The sequence below is a fragment of the Ranitomeya variabilis genome, chromosome 1 (assembly GCF_051348905.1).
Source record: "Ranitomeya variabilis isolate aRanVar5 chromosome 1, aRanVar5.hap1, whole genome shotgun sequence".
In the NCBI taxonomy this organism is placed as follows: domain Eukaryota; kingdom Metazoa; phylum Chordata; class Amphibia; order Anura; family Dendrobatidae; genus Ranitomeya; species Ranitomeya variabilis.
Window position 1 is genome coordinate 616,518,052 of NC_135232.1, and position 21,252 is coordinate 616,539,303.

General features: G+C 50.0%; 1 protein-coding gene across 1 annotated transcript in view; it reads left to right on the top strand.

Annotated features, from left to right (window-relative positions):
* Positions 1-21,252, top strand: part of DISP2 (dispatched RND transporter family member 2) — a 59,182-nt gene that overhangs the window by 19,163 nt on the left and 18,767 nt on the right. The window contains exon 2 of the mRNA XM_077260664.1: positions 3,818-4,258. Within this exon, the coding sequence (XP_077116779.1) occupies positions 3,818-4,258 (441 nt within the window). The remainder of the gene's footprint in view (positions 1-3,817; positions 4,259-21,252) is intronic.

The window sequence follows — 21,252 nt, forward strand, 5'->3', positions numbered from 1 at the left end:
AATGAACCACAGCCTTCTCCTGCACCCCGTCCTCCTCCGATTATATCTGCCCTTCCACCTAGTCGCAAGCCGATGACAATCACTCCTCACAATCCTGGGCCCCAACAGTTACGATCATGACCTGGGGGTATCACAGAGAGGAGATGTTATGGCTGTGGGCAACCTGGACATTTGCAGGTTGGCTGTCCCTCAAGGATTCGGAGGGAGCCCCACGCAGCCCCACCTCGTCCAGTACATCTTGTGCACTCCATCCCGCCTGAGGAAGAGCTACCACCCCCCCCACCAGAGTGGACCACCGACCACGGCACCATAGATACCCCTCCTGGAGTGTACGGACTCCGGCCTTTGTCCATCAGAAATACAGAGCAACGGCATTGCCTCCTGCAGGATGTCTTAATTGATGGATACAAAGTGTCGGGATTTAGAGACACGGGGGCATTCCTGACTATCGCTGACTCCCTTGTGGTTTGACCCGAGGCAATTCACCAGGGCCCAGGAATTCCCATTGTCCTGGCGGAGGGTGTCCGCAAATATATACGAGCGAGCTTTGGTACGTTTGGATTATGGTTTTAGAGAAATACTGTGTTGGGTTGGAGTTGATCCCAACATGATCATGTGAGGGATGGATTTCAGCCGAACGAGTTGTTGTTTCAAACAACAACCATGTACCATGGGCTGGGAAAAAAATTACACTTGGGGTGAAATGGCAAAATATATCACAATTCTGCCATTGTTCTTTGGGTTTTGTTTTAGCAGCGTGGATTGTCCAGTAAAAATACCCTTGACACTTTTAAGGTTTTTTATTTTTAAAGGGTGAAAAAAAAATCTGAAATTTGTAAAATAAAAAATGCAAAAAACAAAATACATTTGGTTCTTGTTCCCATTTTCTGAGACTTATGGCTTTTTAATATTTAGATATATTTATTTAAAAATGTAAACTTGTTTATTGATAAAAACAACAACAACAATAAAAAGCAACTTTATTTATTTTGATTTTTTGGGAGCTGTATTTTTGTATGGTGAGCTGACGTTTTTATGATTCCAGTGTGAGGTACCTTTATTGGTGGAGGTGCGGTGGCCAAAAAAACCAATTCTGATTTCTGGCATTTCGTTTAGTTTTTGCTTTAGGCCGGGGTCACACTAGACCGTAATACGGACGAGTGCTATGCGATAAAAAATCGCATAGCACTCGGCCCAATGTTAATCTATGGTGCAGCTCCCATCATCCGATATTTTCTCCACCGTATTTCGGATCCGAGGGAACTCGCAGCAGGCTGCGATTGTCAGCGTATCTCGGCCGAGATTCGCCAATGCAAGTCTATGGGTGCGAGAAAAAAAATTGGATTATACACGGACCATGCGTGTGCATTGCGAGAAATACGCAGCGGTGTTCTATAGAAAAGCCGGTAATTCAATTGCCGGCTTTGCATTTCTCCTTCACAAACCCGACAGGATATGAGACATGGTTTTCACACAGTAAACCATCTCATATCCCCCTTTTTTTTGCATATTCCACACTGCTAATGTTAGTAGTGTTTATGTGCAAAATTTGGCCGCTGTAGCTGCTCAAATAAAGGGTTAAATGGCGGAAAAAATTGGCGTGGGCTCCCGCGCAATTTTCTCTGCCAGAATGGTAAAGCCAGTGACTGAGGGCAGATATTAATAGCCAGGAGAGGGTCCATGCTTATTGGCCCCCCCGTGGCTAAAAACATCTGCCCCCAGCCACCCCAGAAAAGGCACATCTGGAAGATGCGCCTATTCTGGCACTTGGCCACTCTCTTCCCACTCCCTGTAGTGGTGGGATATGGGGTAATGATGGGTTAATGCCACCTTGCTATTGTAAGGCGACATTAAGCCAGATTAATAATGGAGAGGCGTCAATTATGACACCTATCCATTATTAATCCAATTGTATGAAAGGGTTAAAAAACACACACACACATGATTTAAAAGTATTTTAATGAAATAAACACAGCGGTTGTTTTAATATTTTATTGCTCTCTCAATCCATTTGCAAACCCTCACTTGGCAAAATAATAAACACACAAGATACATACCCTCAGATGAACTGTCACGTCCAACGAGGTAATCCATCTGAAGGGGTTAATTATTTTACAGCCATGAGCTGTGCTAATGCACTCGCTCCGTGTCTGTAATCCCCGGGGAATGAAGGAAATCTGGGTGATCTGTACTTACATTGAGTTGCGGTGATGCGCCCCTGCTGGATGTTCTCATGAACTGCAGTCTGGGAACTTTTTCCCACGCTCCAGGTCATATGAGGACATCCACCAGGGGGCGCATCACCGCGACTGAAGGAAATGTATGTCAATGACCTACATTTCCTTCATTCGCCGGGGAATTACAAGCACGAGCACAGCTGCTTTTGCAGGGCTCCTGCTTGTGAATTATTTTAACCCCTTCAGATGGATTACCTCGTGGGACGTGACGGGTCAGCAGAAGGTATGTATCTTGTGCGTTTATTATTTTGCCAAGCGAGGGTCTGCAGCTGGATTGAGAGAACAATAAAATACTAAAACAACCTGTGTGTTTCTTTCATTAAAATAATTTTTAATAATGTGTGTGTGTGTGTTTTTTAACCCTTTCAGACAATTGGATTAATAATGGATAGGTGTCATCATTGACGCCTCTCCATTATTAATCTGGCTTAATGTCACCTTACAATAGCAAGGTGGCATTAACCCTTCATTACCCCATATCCCACCGCTACAGGGAGTGGGAAGAGAGTGGCCAAGTGCCAGAATAGGCGGATCTTCCAGATGTGCCTTTTCTGGGGTGGCTGGGGGCAGATGGTTTTAGCCACGGGGGGGCCAATAAGCATGGACCCTCTCCTGGCTATTAATATCTGCCCTCAGTCACTGGCTTTACCATTCTGGCGGAGAAAATTGCGCGGGAGCCCACGCCAATTTTTTCCGCCATTTAACCCTTTATTTGAGCAGCTACAGCGGCCAAATTTTGCACATAAACACTACTAACATTAGTAGTGTGGAATATGCAAAAAAAAGGGGGATATGAGATGGTTTACTGTATGTAAACCATGTCTCATATCCTGTCGGGTTTGTGAAGGAGAAATGCAAAGCCGGCAATTGAATTACCGGCTTTTCTATAGAACACCGCTGCGTATTTCTCGCAATGCACACGCATGGTCCGTGTGTAATCCGATTTTTTCTCGCACCCATAGACTTGCATTGGCGAGTCTCGGCCGAGATACGCTGACAATCGCAGCCTGCTGCGAGTTCCCTCGGATCCGAAATACGGTGGAGAAAATATCGGATGATGGGAGCTGCACCATAGATTAACATTGGGCCGAGTGCTATGCGATTTTTTATCGCATAGCACTCGTCCGTATTACGGTCTAGTGTGACCCCGGCCTTAAGCAGGGTAATTCTATATTTTGATAGATTGGAATTTTACATAAGCAGCAACACCAAATTTGCTCATATTTTAGGCGTTTTCTTTTTAAGGGTAAAAAAAAGCAATATCTGTCTCTAACAGCCGCAGCCATAACTGACTTCCGGATGCAGCTATTAACCATTTAAATAACCATGTCTGACAGCAGCATTAAATGGCCCACAACTCAAGCCCTCTCTCGGCAAAAAAAAATGTGCTTTATAATATTCAGAATAATTTTTTTTGTCACTTAAATACAAAAAAAATGGTTGCATATTTGGTATTACCATAATCGGACTGACGTGGCCAATCATATTTTTAGGTAATTTTTACCATACAGTGAACGCCGTAGACCCCACCCTCTAAAAAAGTTTTTAAACTATCTGATAATTCTTTAATCTCTTCCCAGAAATCTAAAAGATGTACAAAATTATGAAGGCAGTGGAAAAGAGAGAATAGGAGTGGATAACATCACCGCAAACACTTCAGGTCTACAGAAGGGCCACCATTGTTTTCTGAAGGAGTCACCAAACTGCACTAAAGACCGCCTGGCTACATCTAGCCACCACCTCCAACCTACAATGGGCAGATCCAATGGACAGTTGTCACCTCATGGAGATGATGCACATCAGCATCAAAAGTGCTGCCACTGCAGTCATCAAGAGCGCAAATTAAGTTACACCGTGCCCCAACTGCTGGGGCATGAGGATAGGAAAACGCTGTGCTCTCACCATTCCAGTGTTAATACCTCCACGGATGTCTTACATCAGACCACAGACTGTATCTGGAAGCAGTGGGCAAATGACCGGAGGGCAACACAGCCAGTGCAACATCATGTAGTAACTGTAAGGTAAATATTACCAATACGCCATATGTAATATGGAACAAAAAAATGGAACAGGGCGAGCAATGCATCATATGTAATATGGCCCCACAACTGCACGGGACGGGCAATGCATCATATGTAACACGACCCCACAACTGCACGGGACGGGCAATGCATCATATGTAATACGGCCCCACAACTGCGCGGGACAGGCAATGCATCATATGTAATACGGCCCCACAACTGCACGGGACGGGCAATGCATCATATGTAATACGGCCCCACAACTGCGCGGGACAGGCAATGCATCATATGTAATACGGCCCCACAACTGCACGGGACGGGCAATGCATCATATGTAATACGGCCCCACAACTGCACGGGACGGGCAATGCATCATATGTAATACGGCCCCACAACTGCGCGGGACGGGCAATGCATCATATGTAATATGGCCCCACAACTGCACACGACGGGCAATGTGTCATATGTAATACGGCCCTCCACAACTGCACGGGACGGGCAATGCATCATATGTAAGGTCGGTTTCACACGTCAGTGATTCCGGTACGTGAAGTGTCAGTTTTCTCACGTACCTGGAGACACTGACACACGTAGACACATTAAAATCAATTTGTCTCTGCACATGTCAGCATGTTTTCGTGGACCGTGTGTCCGCGTGCAAAACACGGAGACATATCAGTGTTCGTGGGAGCGCACGGATCACACGGACCCATTAAAGTCAATGGGTCCGTGTAAAACAGGTACCGCACATGGATGCTGTCCGTGTGCAGTCCGTGTGCCATGCAGGAGACAGCGCTACAGTAAGCGCTGCCCCCCCAGAAAATACTCACCGGCTCCCTCGAAGCGTCCTCTCCGCGCCACAGCTTCTCCTGTATGAGCGGTCACGTGGTGCCCCACATTACAGTCATGAATATGCGGCTCCACCCCTATGGGAGGTGGAGCCGCATATTCAACACTGTAATGGGGGGCACCATGTGACCGCTCATATAGGAGAAGCTGCGGCGCGGAGAGGATGCTTCGAGGGAGCCGGGTGAGTATTTTCTTTCCAGCGGTCGGGCGCACAGGGGGTGGGGGGGGAAACAAAGATCTTTATTTCTACCACAAAAAAAACCAAAATACAATGATTTTTCATTTCTGATCTCCAGCGAACGCTGCTGGAGAGAAGAAATGAATGGCGGCTTCAGCACCCAAAGCAGGGGACAGCGCTTACTGTAGCGCTGTCTCATACACGGTCCGTGTGGTACCCAGTCGGCACACGGGCGGCACACGGCTGCCGCACGTGTGCCACACTGATGTGCCACGTGAGCTCACGGACACACGGACACGTGTAACCGGTAACTCCGGTACCGATTTTTCCGGTACCGGAATTATCTGGACGTGTGGGACAGGCCTAATATGGCCCCACAACTGCACGGGACAGGCAATGCATCATATGTAATATGGCCCCACAACTGCACGGGACGGGCAATGCATCATATGTAATGCGGCCCCACAACTGCACGGGACGGGCAATGCATCATATGTAATATGGCCCCACAACTGCACGGTACGGACAATGCATCATATGTAATACGGCCCCACAACTGCACTGGACGGGCAATGCATCATATGTAATACGGCCCCACAACTGCATGGGACGGGCAATGCATCATATGTAATACGGCCCCACAACTGCACAGGACGGGCAATGCATCATATGTAATATGGCCCCACAACTGCACGGGACGGGCAATGCATCATATGTAATACGGCCCCACAACTGCACAGGACGGGCAATGCATCATATGTAATATGGCCCCTCAACTGCATGGGACGGGCAATGCATCATATGTAATACGGCCCCACAACTGCACAGGACGGGCATATGTAATACGGCCCCACAACTGCACGGGACGGGCAATGCATCATATGTAATACGGCCCCACAACTGCACAGGACGGGCAATGCATCATATGTAATACGGCTCCACAACTGCACAGGACAGACAATGCATCGTATGTAATACGGCCCCACAACTGCACGGGACGGGCAATGCATCATATGTAATACGGCCCCACAACTGCGCGGGACAGGCAATGCATCATATGTAATATGGCCCCACAACTGCACAGGACGGGCAATGTATCATATGTAATACGGCCCTCCACAACTGCACGGGACGGGCAATGCATCATATGTAAGGTCGGTTTCACACGTCAGTGATTCCGGTACGTGAGGTGTCAGTTTTCTCACGTACCTGGAGACACTGACACACGTAGACCCATTAAAATCAATGTGTCTCTGCACATGTCAGCGTGTTTTCGCGGACCGTGTGTCCGCGTGCAAAACACAGAGACATGTCAGTGTTCGTGGGAGCGCACGGATCACACGGACCCATTAAAGTAAATGGGTCCGTGTAAAACAGGTACCGCACATGGATGCTGTCCGTGTGCAGTCCGTGTGCCATGCAGGAGACAGCGCTACAGTAAGCGCTGCCCCACCAGAAAATACTCACCGGCTCCCTCGAAGCGTCCTCTCCGCGCCACAGCTTCTCCTGTATGAGCGGTCACGTGGTGCCCCACATTACAGTCATGAATATGCGGCTCCACCCCTATGGGAGGTGGAGCCGCATATTCAACACTGTAATGGGGGGCACCATGTGACCGCTCATATAGGAGAAGCTGCGGCGCGGAGAGGACGCTTCGAGGGAGCCGGGTGAGTATTTTCTTTCCAGCGGTCGGGCGCACAGGGGGTGGGGGGGGGGAAAACAAAGATCTTTATTTCTACCACAAAAAAAACAAAATACAATGATTTTTCATTTCTTCTCTCCAGCGAACGCTGCTGGAGAGAAGAAATGAATGGCGGCTTCAGCACCCAAAGCAGGGGACAGCGCTTACTGTAGCGCTGTCTCATGCACGGTCCGTGTGGTACCCAGTCGGCACACGGGCGGCACACGGCTGCTGCACGTGTGCCACACTGATGTGCCACGTGAGCTCACGGACACACGGACACGTGTAACCGGTAACTCCGGTACCGATTTTTCCGGTACCGGAATTATCTGGACGTGTGGGACAGGCCTGATATGGCCCCACAACTGCACGGGACAGGCAATGCATCATATGTAATATGGCCCCACAACTGCACGGGACGGGCAATGCATCATATGTAATACGGCCCCACAACTGCGCGGGACGGGCAATGCATCATATGTAATACGGCCCCACAACTGCACAGGACGGGCAATGCATCATATGTAATATGGCCCCACAACTGCACGGGACGGACAATGCATCATATGTAATACGGCCCCACAACTGCACTGGACGGGCAATGCATCATATGTAATACGGCCCCACAACTGCATGGGACGGGCAATGCATCATATGTAATACGGCCCCACAACTGCACAGGACGGGCAATGCATCATATGTAATACGGCCCCACAACTGCGCGGGACAGGCAATGCATCATATGTAATATGGCCCCACAACTGCATGGGACGGGCAATGCATCATATGTAATACGGCCCCACAACTGCACAGGACGGGCAATGCATCATATGTAATACGGCCCCACAACTGCGCGGGACGGGCAATGCATCATATATAATACGGCCCCACAACTGCACAGGACAGACAATGCATCATATGTAATACGGCCCCACAACTGCACGGGACGGGCAATGCATCATATGTAATATGGCCCCTCAACTGCATGGGACGGGCAATGCATCATATGTAATACGGCCCCACAACTGCACAGGTCGGGCAATGCATCATATGTAATACGGCCCCACAACTGCGCGGGACGGGCAATGCATCATATGTAATACGGCCCCACAACTGCACGGGACGGGCAATGCCTCATATATAATACGGCCCCACAACTGCGCGGGACGGGCAATGCATCATATGTAATACGGCCCCACAACTGCACGGGACGGGCAATGCATCATATGTAATACGGCCCCACAACTGCACAGGACGGGCAATGTGTCATATGTAATACGGCCCTCCACAACTGCACGGGACGGGCAATGCATCACATGTAAGGCCGGTTTCACACGTCAGTGATTCCGGTACGTGAGGTGTCAGTTTTCTCACGTACCTGGAGACACTGACACACGTAGACACATTAAAATCAATGTGTCTCTGCACATGTCAGCGTGTTTTCGCGGACCGTGTGTCCCCGTGCAAAACACGGAGACATGTCAGTGTTCATGGGAGCGCACGGATCACACGGACCCATTAAAGTCAATGGGTCCGTGTAAAACAGGTACCGCACATGGATGCTGTCCGTGTGCAGTCCGTGTGCCATGCAGGAGACAGCGCTACAGTAAGCGCTGCCCCCCCAGAAAATACTCACCGGCTCCCTCGAAGCGTCCTCTCCGCGCCGCAGCTTCTCCTGTATGAGCGGTCACGTTGTGCCCCACATTACAGTCATGAATATGCGGCTCCACCCCTATGGGAGGTGGAGCCGCATATTCAACACTGTAATGGGGGGCACCATGTGACCGCTCATATAGGAGAAGCTGCGGCGCGGAGAGGACGCTTCGAGGGAGCCGGGTGAGTATTTTCTTTCCAGCGGTCGGGCGCACAGGGGGTGGGAGGGGGATGGGAACAAAGATCTTTATTTCTACCACAAAAAAAACAATATACAATGATTTTTCATTTCTTCTCTCCAGCGAACGCTGCTGGAGAGAAGAAATGAATGGCGGCTTCAGCACCCAAAGCAGGGGACAGCGCTTACTGTAGCGCTGTCTCCTGCACGGTCCGTGTGGTACCCAGTCGGCACACAGGCGGCACACGGCTGCCGCACGTGTGCCACACTGATGTGCCACGTGAGCTCACGGACACACGGACACGTGTAACCGGTAACTCCGGAACCGATTTTTCCGGTACCGGAATTTTCTGGACGTGTGGGACAGGCCTAATATAGCCCCACAACTGCACGGGACAGGCAATGCATCATATGTAATATGGCCCCACAACTGCACGGGACGGGCAGTGCATCATATGTAATACGGCCCCACAACTGCGCGGGACGGGCAATGCATCATATGTAATACGGCCCCACAACTGCACGGGACGGGCAATGCATCATATGTAATATGGCCCCACGACTGCACGCGACGGACAATGCATCATATGTAATACGGCCCCACAACTGCACTGGATGGGCAATGCATCATATGTAATACGGCCCCTTAACTGCATGGGACGGGCAATGCATCATATGTAATACGGCCCCACAACTGCACAGGACGGGCAATGCATCATATGTAATACGGCCCCACAACTGTGCGGGACAGGCAATGCATCATATGTAATATGGCCTCACAACGGCATGGGACGGGCAATGCATCATATGTAATACGGCCCCACAACTGCACAGGACGGGCAATGCATCATATGTAATATGGCCCCACAACTGCGCGGGACGGGCAATGCATCATATGTAATACGGCCCCACAACTGCACGGGACCGGCAATGCATCATATGTAATATGGCCCCACAACTGCACGGGACGGGAAATGCATCATATGTAATACGGCCCCACAACTGCACAGGACAGACAATGCATCATATGTAATACGGCCCCACAACTGCACGGGACGGGCAATGCATCATATGTAATATGGCCCCACAACTGCACGGGATGGGCAATGCATCATATGTAATATGGCCCCACAACTGCACGGGATGGGCAATGCGTCATATGTAATACAGACCCACAACTGCACGGGATGGGCAATGTGTCATATGTAATACAGACCCACAACTGCACGGGACGGACAATATGTCATATGTAATACAGACCCACAACTGCACGGGACGGACAATATGTCATATGTAATACAGACCCACAACTGCACGGGACGGGCAATGCGTCATATGTAATACAGACCCACAACTGCACGGGACGGGCAATATGTCATATGTAATACAGACCCACAACTGCACGGGACGGGCAATGTGTCATATGTAATGCAGACCCACAACTGCACGGGACGGGCAATATGTCATATGTAATACAGACCCACAACTGCACGGGACGGGCAACGCATCATATGTAATACGGCCCCACAACTGCGAGGGACGGGCATTGTGTCATATTTAATCTGGCCCCACAACTGCATGGGACAGGCGATGTGTCATATGTATTGCGGCCCCACAACTGCACGGGATGGAAAATATGTCATATGTAATACGGCCCCACAACTGCACAGGAAGGGCAATGCATTATATGTAATACGGCCCCACAACTGCACGGGACGGGCAATATGTCATATGTAATACGGCCCCACAACTGCACTTTACGGGCAATGCATCATATGTAATACAGCCCCACAACTGCACATGACGAGCAATGCATCAATATGTAATATGGCCCCATAACTGCACGGGACGGGCGATGTGTCATATATAATACGGCCCCACAACTACACGGGACAGGCAATGCATCATATGTAATACGGCCCCACAACTACACGGGACGGGCAATATGTTATATGTAATACAGACCCACAACTGCACGGGACGGGCAATGCATCATATGTAATATGGCCCCACAACTGCACGGGACGGGCAATGCATCATATGTAATACGGCCCCACAACTGCACAGGACGGGCAATGTGTCATATGTAATACGGCCCTCCACAACTGCACGGGACGGGCAATGCATCACATGTAAGGCCGGTTTCACACGTCAGTGATTCCGGTACGTGAGGTGTCAGTTTTCTCACGTACCTGGAGACACTGACACACGTAGACACATTAAAATCAATGTGTCTCTGCACATGTCAGCGTGTTTTCACGGACTGTGTGTCCCCGTGCAAAACACGGAGACATGTCAGTGTTCATGGGAGCGCACGGATCACACGGACCCATTAAAGTAAATGGGTCCGTGTAAAACAGGTACCGCACATGGATGCTGTCCGTGTGCAGTCCGTGTGCCATGCAGGAGACAGCGCTACAGTAAGCGCTGTCCCCCCAGAAAATACTCACCGGCTCCCTCGAAGCGTCCTCTCCGCGCCGCAGCTTCTCCTGTATGAGCGGTCACGTGGTGCCCCATATTAGTCATGAATATGCGGCTCCACCCCTATGGGAGGTGGAGCCGCATATTCAACACTGTAATGGGGGGCACCATGTGACCGCTCATATAGGAGAAGCTGCGGCGCGGAGAGGACGCTTCGAGGGAGCCGGGTGAGTATTTTCTTTCCAGCGGTCGGGCGCACAGGGGGTGGGAGGGGGATGGGAACAAAGATCTTTATTTCTACCACAAAAAAAACAATATACAATGATTTTTCATTTCTTCTCTCCAGCGAACGCTGCTGGAGAGAAGAAATGAATGGCGGCTTCAGCACCCAAAGCAGGGGACAGCGCTTACTGTAGCGCTGTCTCCTGCACGGTCCGTGTGGTACCCAGTCGGCACACAGGCGGCACACGGCTGCCGCACGTGTGCCACACTGATGTGCCACGTGAGCTCACGGACACACGGACACGTGTAACCGGTAACTCCGGAACCGATTTTTCCGGTACCGGAATTTTCTGGACGTGTGGAACAGGCCTAATATGGCCCCACAACTGCACGGGACAGGCAATGCATCATATGTAATATGGCCCCACAACTGCACGGGACGGGCAGTGCATCATATGTAATACGGCCCCACAACTGCGCGGGACGGGCAATGCATCATATGTAATACGGCCCCACAACTGCACGGGACGGGCAATGCATCATATGTAATATGGCCCCACGACTGCACGCGACGGACAATGCATCATATGTAATACGGCCCCACAACTGCACTGGATGGGCAATGCATCATATGTAATACGGCCCCTTAACTGCATGGGACGGGCAATGCATCATATGTAATACAGCCCCACAACTGCACAGGACGGGCAATGCATCATATGTAATACGGCCCCACAACTGTGCGGGACAGGCAATGCATCATATGTAATATGGCCCCACAACGGCATGGGACGGGCAATGCATCATATGTAATACGGCCCCACAACTGCACAGGACGGGCAATGCATCATATGTAATATGGCCCCACAACTGCGCGGGATGGGTAATGCATCATATGTAATATGGCCCCACAACTGCACGGGACGGGCAATGCATCATATGTAATACGGCCCCACAACTGCACAGGACAGACAATGCATCATATGTAATACGGCCCCACAACTGCACGGGACGGGCAATGCATCATATGTAATATGGCCCCACAACTGCACGGGATGGGCAATGCATCATATGTAATATGGCCCCACAACTGCACGGGATGGGCAATGCGTCATATGTAATACAGACCCACAACTGCACGGGATGGGCAATGTGTCATATGTAATACAGACCCACAACTGCACGGGACGGACAATATGTCATATGTAATACAGACCCACAACTGCACGGGACGGGCAATGCGTCATATGTAATACAGACCCACAACTGCACGGGACGGGCAATATGTCATATGTAATACAGACCCACAACTGCACGGGACGGGCAATGTGTCATATGTAATGCAGACCCACAACTGCACGGGACGGGCAATATGTCATATGTAATACAGACCCACAACTGCACGGGACGGGCAACGCATCATATGTAATACGGCCCCACAACTGCGAGGGACGGGCATTGTGTCATATTTAATCTGGCCCCACAACTGCATGGGACAGGCGATGTGTCATATGTATTGCGGCCCCACAACTGCACGGGATGGAAAATATGTCATATGTAATACGGCCCCACAACTGCACAGGAAGGGCAATGCATTATATGTAATACGGCCCCACAACTGCACGGGACGGGCAATATGTCATATGTAATACGGCCCCACAACTGCACTTTACGGGCAATGCATCATATGTAATACAGCCCCACAACTGCACATGACGAGCAATGCATCAATATGTAATATGGCCCCATAACTGCACGGGACGGGCGATGTGTCATATATAATACGGCCCCACAACTACACGGGACAGGCAATGCATCATATGTAATACGGCCCCACAACTACACGGGACGGGCAATATGTTATATGTAATACAGACCCACAACTGCACGGGACGGGCAATGCATCATATGTAATATGGCCCCACAACTGCACGGGACGGGCAATGCATCATATGTAATACGGCCCCACAACTGCACAGGACGGGCAATGTGTCATATGTAATACGGCCCTCCACAACTGCACGGGACGGGCAATGCATCACATGTAAGGCCGGTTTCACACGTCAGTGATTCCGGTACGTGAGGTGTCAGTTTTCTCACGTACCTGGAGACACTGACACACATAGACACATTAAAATCAATGTGTCTCTGCACATGTCAGCGTGTTTTCACGGACTGTGTGTCCCCGTGCAAAACACGGAGACATGTCAGTGTTCATGGGAGCGCACGGATCACACGGACCCATTAAAGTAAATGGGTCCGTGTAAAACAGGTACCGCACATGGATGCTGTCCGTGTGCAGTCCGTGTGCCATGCAGGAGACAGCGCTACAGTAAGCGCTGTCCCCCCAGAAAATACTCACCGGCTCCCTCGAAGCGTCCTCTCCGCGCCGCAGCTTCTCCTGTATGAGCGGTCACGTGGTGCCCCATATTACAGTCATGAATATGCGGCTCCACCCCTATGGGAGGTGGAGCCGCATATTCAACACTGTAATGGGGGGCACCATGTGACCGCTCATATAGGAGAAGCTGCGGCGCGGAGAGGACGCTTCGAGGGAGCCGGGTGAGTATTTTCTTTCCAGCGGTCGGGCGCACAGGGGGTGGGAGGGGGATGGGAACAAAGATCTTTATTTCTACCACAAAAAAAACAATATACAATGATTTTTCATTTCTTCTCTCCAGCGAACGCTGCTGGAGAGAAGAAATGAATGGCGGCTTCAGCACCCAAAGCAGGGGACAGCGCTTACTGTAGCGCTGTCTCCTGCACGGTCCGTGTGGTACCCAGTCGGCACACAGGCGGCACACGGCTGCCGCACGTGTGCCACACTGATGTGCCACGTGAGCTCACGGACACACGGACACGTGTAACCGGTAACTCCGGAACCGATTTTTCCGGTACCGGAATTTTCTGGACGTGTGGAACAGGCCTAATATGGCCCCACAACTGCACGGGACAGGCAATGCATCATATGTAATATGGCCCCACAACTGCACGGGACGGGCAGTGCATCATATGTAATACGGCCCCACAACTGCGCGGGACGGGCAATGCATCATATGTAATACGGCCCCACAACTGCACGGGACGGGCAATGCATCATATGTAATATGGCCCCACGACTGCACGCGACGGACAATGCATCATATGTAATACGGCCCCACAACTGCACTGGATGGGCAATGCATCATATGTAATACGGCCCCTTAACTGCATGGGACGGGCAATGCATCATATGTAATACAGCCCCACAACTGCACAGGACGGGCAATGCATCATATGTAATACGGCCCCACAACTGTGCGGGACAGGCAATGCATCATATGTAATATGGCCCCACAACGGCATGGGACGGGCAATGCATCATATGTAATACGGCCCCACAACTGCACAGGACGAGCAATGCATCATATGTAATATGGCCCCACAACTGCGTGGGATGGGTAATGCATCATATGTAATATGGCCCCACAACTGCACGGGACGGGCAATGCATCATATGTAATACGGCCCCACAACTGCACAGGACAGACAATGCATCATATGTAATACGGCCCCACAACTGCACGGGACGGGCAATGCATCATATGTAATATGGCCCCACAACTGCACGGGATGGGCAATGCATCATATGTAATATGGCCCCACAACTGCACGGGATGGGCAATGCGTCATATGTAATACAGACCCACAACTGCACGGGACGGGCAATGTGTCATATGTAATACAGACCCACAACTGCACGGGACGGACAATATGTCATATGTAATACAGACCCACAACTGCACGGGACGGGCAATGCGTCATATGTAATACAGACCCACAACTGCACGGGACGGGCAATATGTCATATGTAATACAGACCCACAACTGCACGGGACGGGCAATGTGTCATATGTAATGCAGATCCACAACTGCACGGGACGGGCAATATGTCATATGTAATACAGACCCACAACTGCACGGGACGGGCAACGCATCATATGTAATACGGCCCCACAACTGCGCGGGACGGGCAACGCATCATATGTAATACAGCCCCACAACTGCACGGGACGGGCAATGCATCATGTGTAATACGGCCCCACAACTGCACGGGACGGGCAATGCATCATATGTAATACGACCCCACAACTGCACAGGACAGACAATGCATCATATGTAATACGGCCCCACAACTGCACGGGACGGGCAATGCATCATATGTAATACGGCCCCACAACTGCACGGGACGGGCAATGCATCATATGTAATACGGCCCCACAACTGCACGGGACGGGCAATGCATCATATGTAATATGGCCCTACAACTGCACGGGACGGGCAATGCATCATATGTAATATGGCCCCACAACTGCACGGGACGGGCAATGCATCATATGTAATATGGCCCCACAACTGCACGGGACGGGCAATGCGTCATATGTAATACAGACCCACAACTGCACGGGACGGGCAATGTGTCATATGTAATACAGACCCACAACTGCACGGGACGGGCAATGCGTCATATGTAATACAGACCCACAACTGCACGGGACAGGCAATGCGTCATATGTAATACAGACCCACAATTGCACGGGACGGGCAATGCGTCATATGTAATACAGACCCACAACTGCACGGGACGGGCAATGCATCATATGTAATACGGCCCCACAACTGCGCGGGACGGGCAATGCATCATATGTAATACGGCCCCACAACTGCACGGGACGGGCAATGCATCATATGTAATATGGCCCCACAACTGCACAGGACAGACAATGCATCATATGTAATACGGCCCCACAACTGCACGGGACGGGCAACGCATCATATGTAATACGGCCCCACAACTGCACGGGACGGGCAATGCATCATATGTAATACGGCCCCACAACTGCACGGGACGGGCAATGCATCATATGAAATATGGCCCCACAACTGCACGGGATGGGCAATGCGTCATATGTAATATGGCCCCACAACTGCACGGGACGGGCAATGCGTCATATGTAATACAGACCCACAACTGCACGGGACAGGCAATGTGTCATATGTAATTCAGACCCACAACTGCACGGGACGGGCAATATGTCATATGTAATACAGACCCACAACTGCACGGGACTGGCAATGTGTCATATGTAATACAGACCCACAACTACACGGGACAGGCAATATGTCATATGTAATATGGCCTCACACCTACACGGGATGGGCAACGCATCATATGTATTACGGCCCCACAACTGCATGGGACGGGCATTGTGTCATATTTAATCTGGCCCCACAACTGCATGGGACAGGCGATGTGTCATATGTATTGCGGCCCCACAACTGCACGGGATGGAAAATATGTCATATGTAATACGGCCCCACAACTGCACAGGAAGGGCAATGCATTATATGTAATACGGCCCCACAACTGCACGGGACGGGCAATATGTCATATGTAATACGGCCCCACAACTGCACTTTACGGGCAATGCATCATATGTAATACAGCCCCACAACTGCACGTGACGAGCAATGCATCAATATGTAATATGGCCCCATAACTGCACGGGACGGGCGATGTGTCATATATAATACGGCCCCACAACTACACGGGACGGGCAATATGTTATATGTAATACAGACCCACAACTGCACGGGACGGGCAATGCATCATATGTAATATGGCCCCACAACTGCACGGGACGGGCAATGCATCATATGTAATACGGCCCCACAACTGCACAGGACGGGCAATGTGTCATATGTAATACGGCCCTCCACAACTGCACGGGACGGGCAATGTATCACATGTAAGGTCGGTTTCACACGTTAGTGATTCCGGTACGTGAGGTGTCAGTTTTCTCACGTACCTGGAGACACTGACACACGTAGACACATTAAAATCAATGTGTCTCTGCACATGTCAGCGTGTTTTCGCGGACCGTGTGTCCCCGTGCAAAACACGGAGACATGTCAGTGTTCATGGGAGCGCACGGATCACACGGACCCATTAAAGTAAATGGGTCCGTGTAAAACAGGTACCGCACATGGATGCTGTCCGTGTGCAGTCCGTGTGCCATGCAGGAGACAGCGCTACAGTAAGCGCTGCCCCCCCAGAAAATACTCACCGGCTCCCTCGAAGCGTCCTCTCCGCGCCGCAGCTTCTCCTGTATGAGGGGTCACGTGGTGCCCCACATTACAGTCATGAATATGCGGCTCCACCCCTATGGGAGGTGGAGCCGCATATTCAACACTGTAATGGGGGGCACCATGTGACCGCTCATATAGGAGAAGCTGCGGCGTGGAGAGGACGCTTCGAGGGAGCCGGGTGAGTATTTTCTTTCCAGCGGTCGGGCGCACAGGGGGTGGGAGGGGGATGGGAACAAAGATCTTTATTTCTACCGCAAAAAAAACAATATACAATGATTTTTCATTTCTTCTCTCCAGCGAACGCTGCTGGAGAGAAGAAATGAATGGCGGCTTCAGCACCCAAAGCAGGGGACAGCGCTTACTGTAGCGCTGTCTCCTGCACGGTCCGTGTGGTACCCAGTCGGCACACAGGCGGCACACGGCTGCCGCACGTGTGCCACACTGATGTGCCACGTGAGCTCACGGACACACGGACACGTGTAACCGGTAACTCCGGAACCGATTTTTCCGGTACCGGAATTTTCTGGACGTGTGGGACAGGCCTAATATGGCCCCACAACTGCACGGGACAGGCAATGCATCATATGTAATATGGCCCCACAACTGCACGGGACGGGCAGTGCATCATATGTAATACGGCCCCACAACTGCGCGGGACGGGCAATGCATCATATGTAATACGGCCCCACAACTGCACGGGACGGGCAATGCATCATATGTAATATGGCCCCACGACTGCACGCGACGGACAATGCATCATATGTAATACGGCCCCACAACTGCACTGGATGGGCAATGCATCATATGTAATACGGCCCCTTAACTGCATGGGACGGGCAATGCATCATATGTAATACGGCCCCACAACTGCACAGGACGGGCAATGCATCATATGTAATACGGCCCCACAACTGTGCGGGACAGGCAATGCATCATATGTAATATGGCCCCACAACGGCATGGGACGGGCAATGCATCATATGTAATACGGCCCCACAACTGCACAGGATGGGCAATGCATCATATGTAATATGGCCCCACAACTGCGCGGGACGGGCAATGCATCATATGTAATACGGCCCCACAACTGCACGGGACGGGCAATGCATCATATGTAATATGGCCCCACAACTGCACGGGACGGGCAATGCATCATATGTAATACGGCCCCACAACTGCACAGGACAGACAATGCATCATATGTAATACGGCCCCACAACTGCACGGGACGGGCAATGCATCATATGTAATATGGCCCCACAACTGCACGGGATGGGCAATGCATCATATGTAATATGGCCCCACAACTGCACGGGATGGGCAATGCGTCATATGTAATACAGACCCACAACTGCACGGGATGGGCAATGTGTCATATGTAATACAGACCCACAACTGCACGGGACGGACAATATGTCATATGTAATACAGACCCACAACTGCACGGGACGGGCAATGCGTCATATGTAATACAGACCCACAACTGCACGGGACGGGCAATATGTCATATGTAATACAGACCCACAACTGCACGGGACGGGCAATGTGTCATATGTAATGCAGATCCACAACTGCACGGGACGGGCAATATGTCATATGTAATACAGACCCACAACTGCACGGGACGGGCAACGCATCATATGTAATATGGCCCCACAACTGCGCGGGACGGGCAACGCATCATATGTAATACAGCCCCACAACTGCACGGGACGGGCAACGCATCATATGTAATACAGCCCCACAACTGCACGGGACGGGCAATGCATCATATGTAATACGGCCCCACAACTGCACGGGACGGGCAATATGTTATATGTAATACAGACCCACAACTGCACGGGACGGGCAATGCGTCATATGTAATACAGACCCACAACTGCACGGGACGGGCAATATGTCATATGTAATACAGACCCACAACTGCACGGGACGGGCAATGTGTCATATGTAATGCAGATCCACAACTGCACGGGACGGGCAATATGTCATATGTAATACAGACCCACAACTGCACGGGACGGGCAACGCATCATATGTAATATGGCCCCACAACTGCGCGGGACGGGCAACGCATCATATGTAATACAGCCCCACAACTGCACGGGACGGGCAACGCATCATATGTAATACAGCCCCACAACTGCACGGGACGGGCAATGCATCATATGTAATACGGCCCCACAACTGCACGGGACGGGCAATATGTTATATGTAATACAGACCCACAACTGCACGGGACGGGCAATATGTCATATATAATATGGCTCCACAACTGCACTGGACAAGCAATGCATCATATGTAATACGACCCCACAACTACATGAAAGATTGCTTGAAAAATGTTTTCACAATAGGGTAATACTTCACTTAGAAGATCCAGGAATCCAGTGGGTCCTCTAAATTTCAGTCAGGTTACTTTTTATTTCTATGGCAATATTCACAGGACATAAATGTATGAATTTGACTAGGCATGTTGTCAAAAAGAACTTCATGGTCGGTCCTCCAACAATACACAACCTACATGTCACACAGGTTGGAGGACTACATTCATATGGTAAAAATACTACATTTATTTTTGCTGCAATTCCTTGGATTTTCTTGTGTCTTTATTTTGGCAAACCTCTTTAGTTTCTTGCTCGCATTGTTGTTATTATTAATTACATTAATAAAATGTTGAATTTTTACCATATGAATGCAGTATTCCTGTCTATGTGACACATGTAGGTTACATTTATATTTGTTGCACTTCTTAAAGGGAAATAATATCAGCCTTGCTTTCTCATAGTAAAAAAAAGCTCTTTAAAACCATCCCAACTCAAGTTTCGCCAGCTTCAGCTTCTTCCAGGGTGTATAGTAAAGGAAAAACTTAACAGTGTACTTCACCTTAGAAGGTAGGTTTGTTTTTCCTTTATAGTTGGGTGCAATAGATCTCTTGCTGGCTCCAAGATACAACGATAAGGGTATGTGCACACGTTGCGGATTCTGCTGTGGATTTTTCCGCAGCGGATTTGGAAAATCCGCAGTGCAAAACCGCTGCGGTTTTCACTGTGGATTTTCTCGCGGTTTCTTCTGCGGATTCCTCTGCGGGTTTTCAACTGCACTTTCCTATTGGTGCATGTTGAAAACCGCGGCGGAATCCGCAGAAAGAATTGACATGCTGCGGAAAATAATCCGCTGCGTTTCCGCGCGGATTTTTCCACAGCATGTGCACAGCGGTTTTTCTTTCCCATAGGTTTACATGGTACTGTGAACTTTGGGAAAATTGCTGCAGATCCGCAGCGTCAAATCCGCTGCGGATCCACAGCAAAATCCGCAGCGTGTGCACATACCCTTATTCCTCCCATAATCCAGCACTCCATAAAATAAACTTCATCCAGGGCATGGCTAAATAATCACCCCTCCTGCCATTCATATCAATAATCTAATAATCTGGAACCATCCAAAATAAAAAAAACACACATGAAAATTTTTTGGAAAACTGCATTTTTATTACATTGCCACTGTTCTGCATGTATGTTTACTCTGTAACAATCACCTAAACTACTGGCTTACTGCCATCTTATCCAATAGTTTAGATTTTTATTTTTTGCTGATTGCGTTCAGAGTAAAGTACGTGCAAAAAAAAAGTGGTAATGTAATGAAAATGCAATTTTGAAAATTTGTTTATGTCCATATTTAAA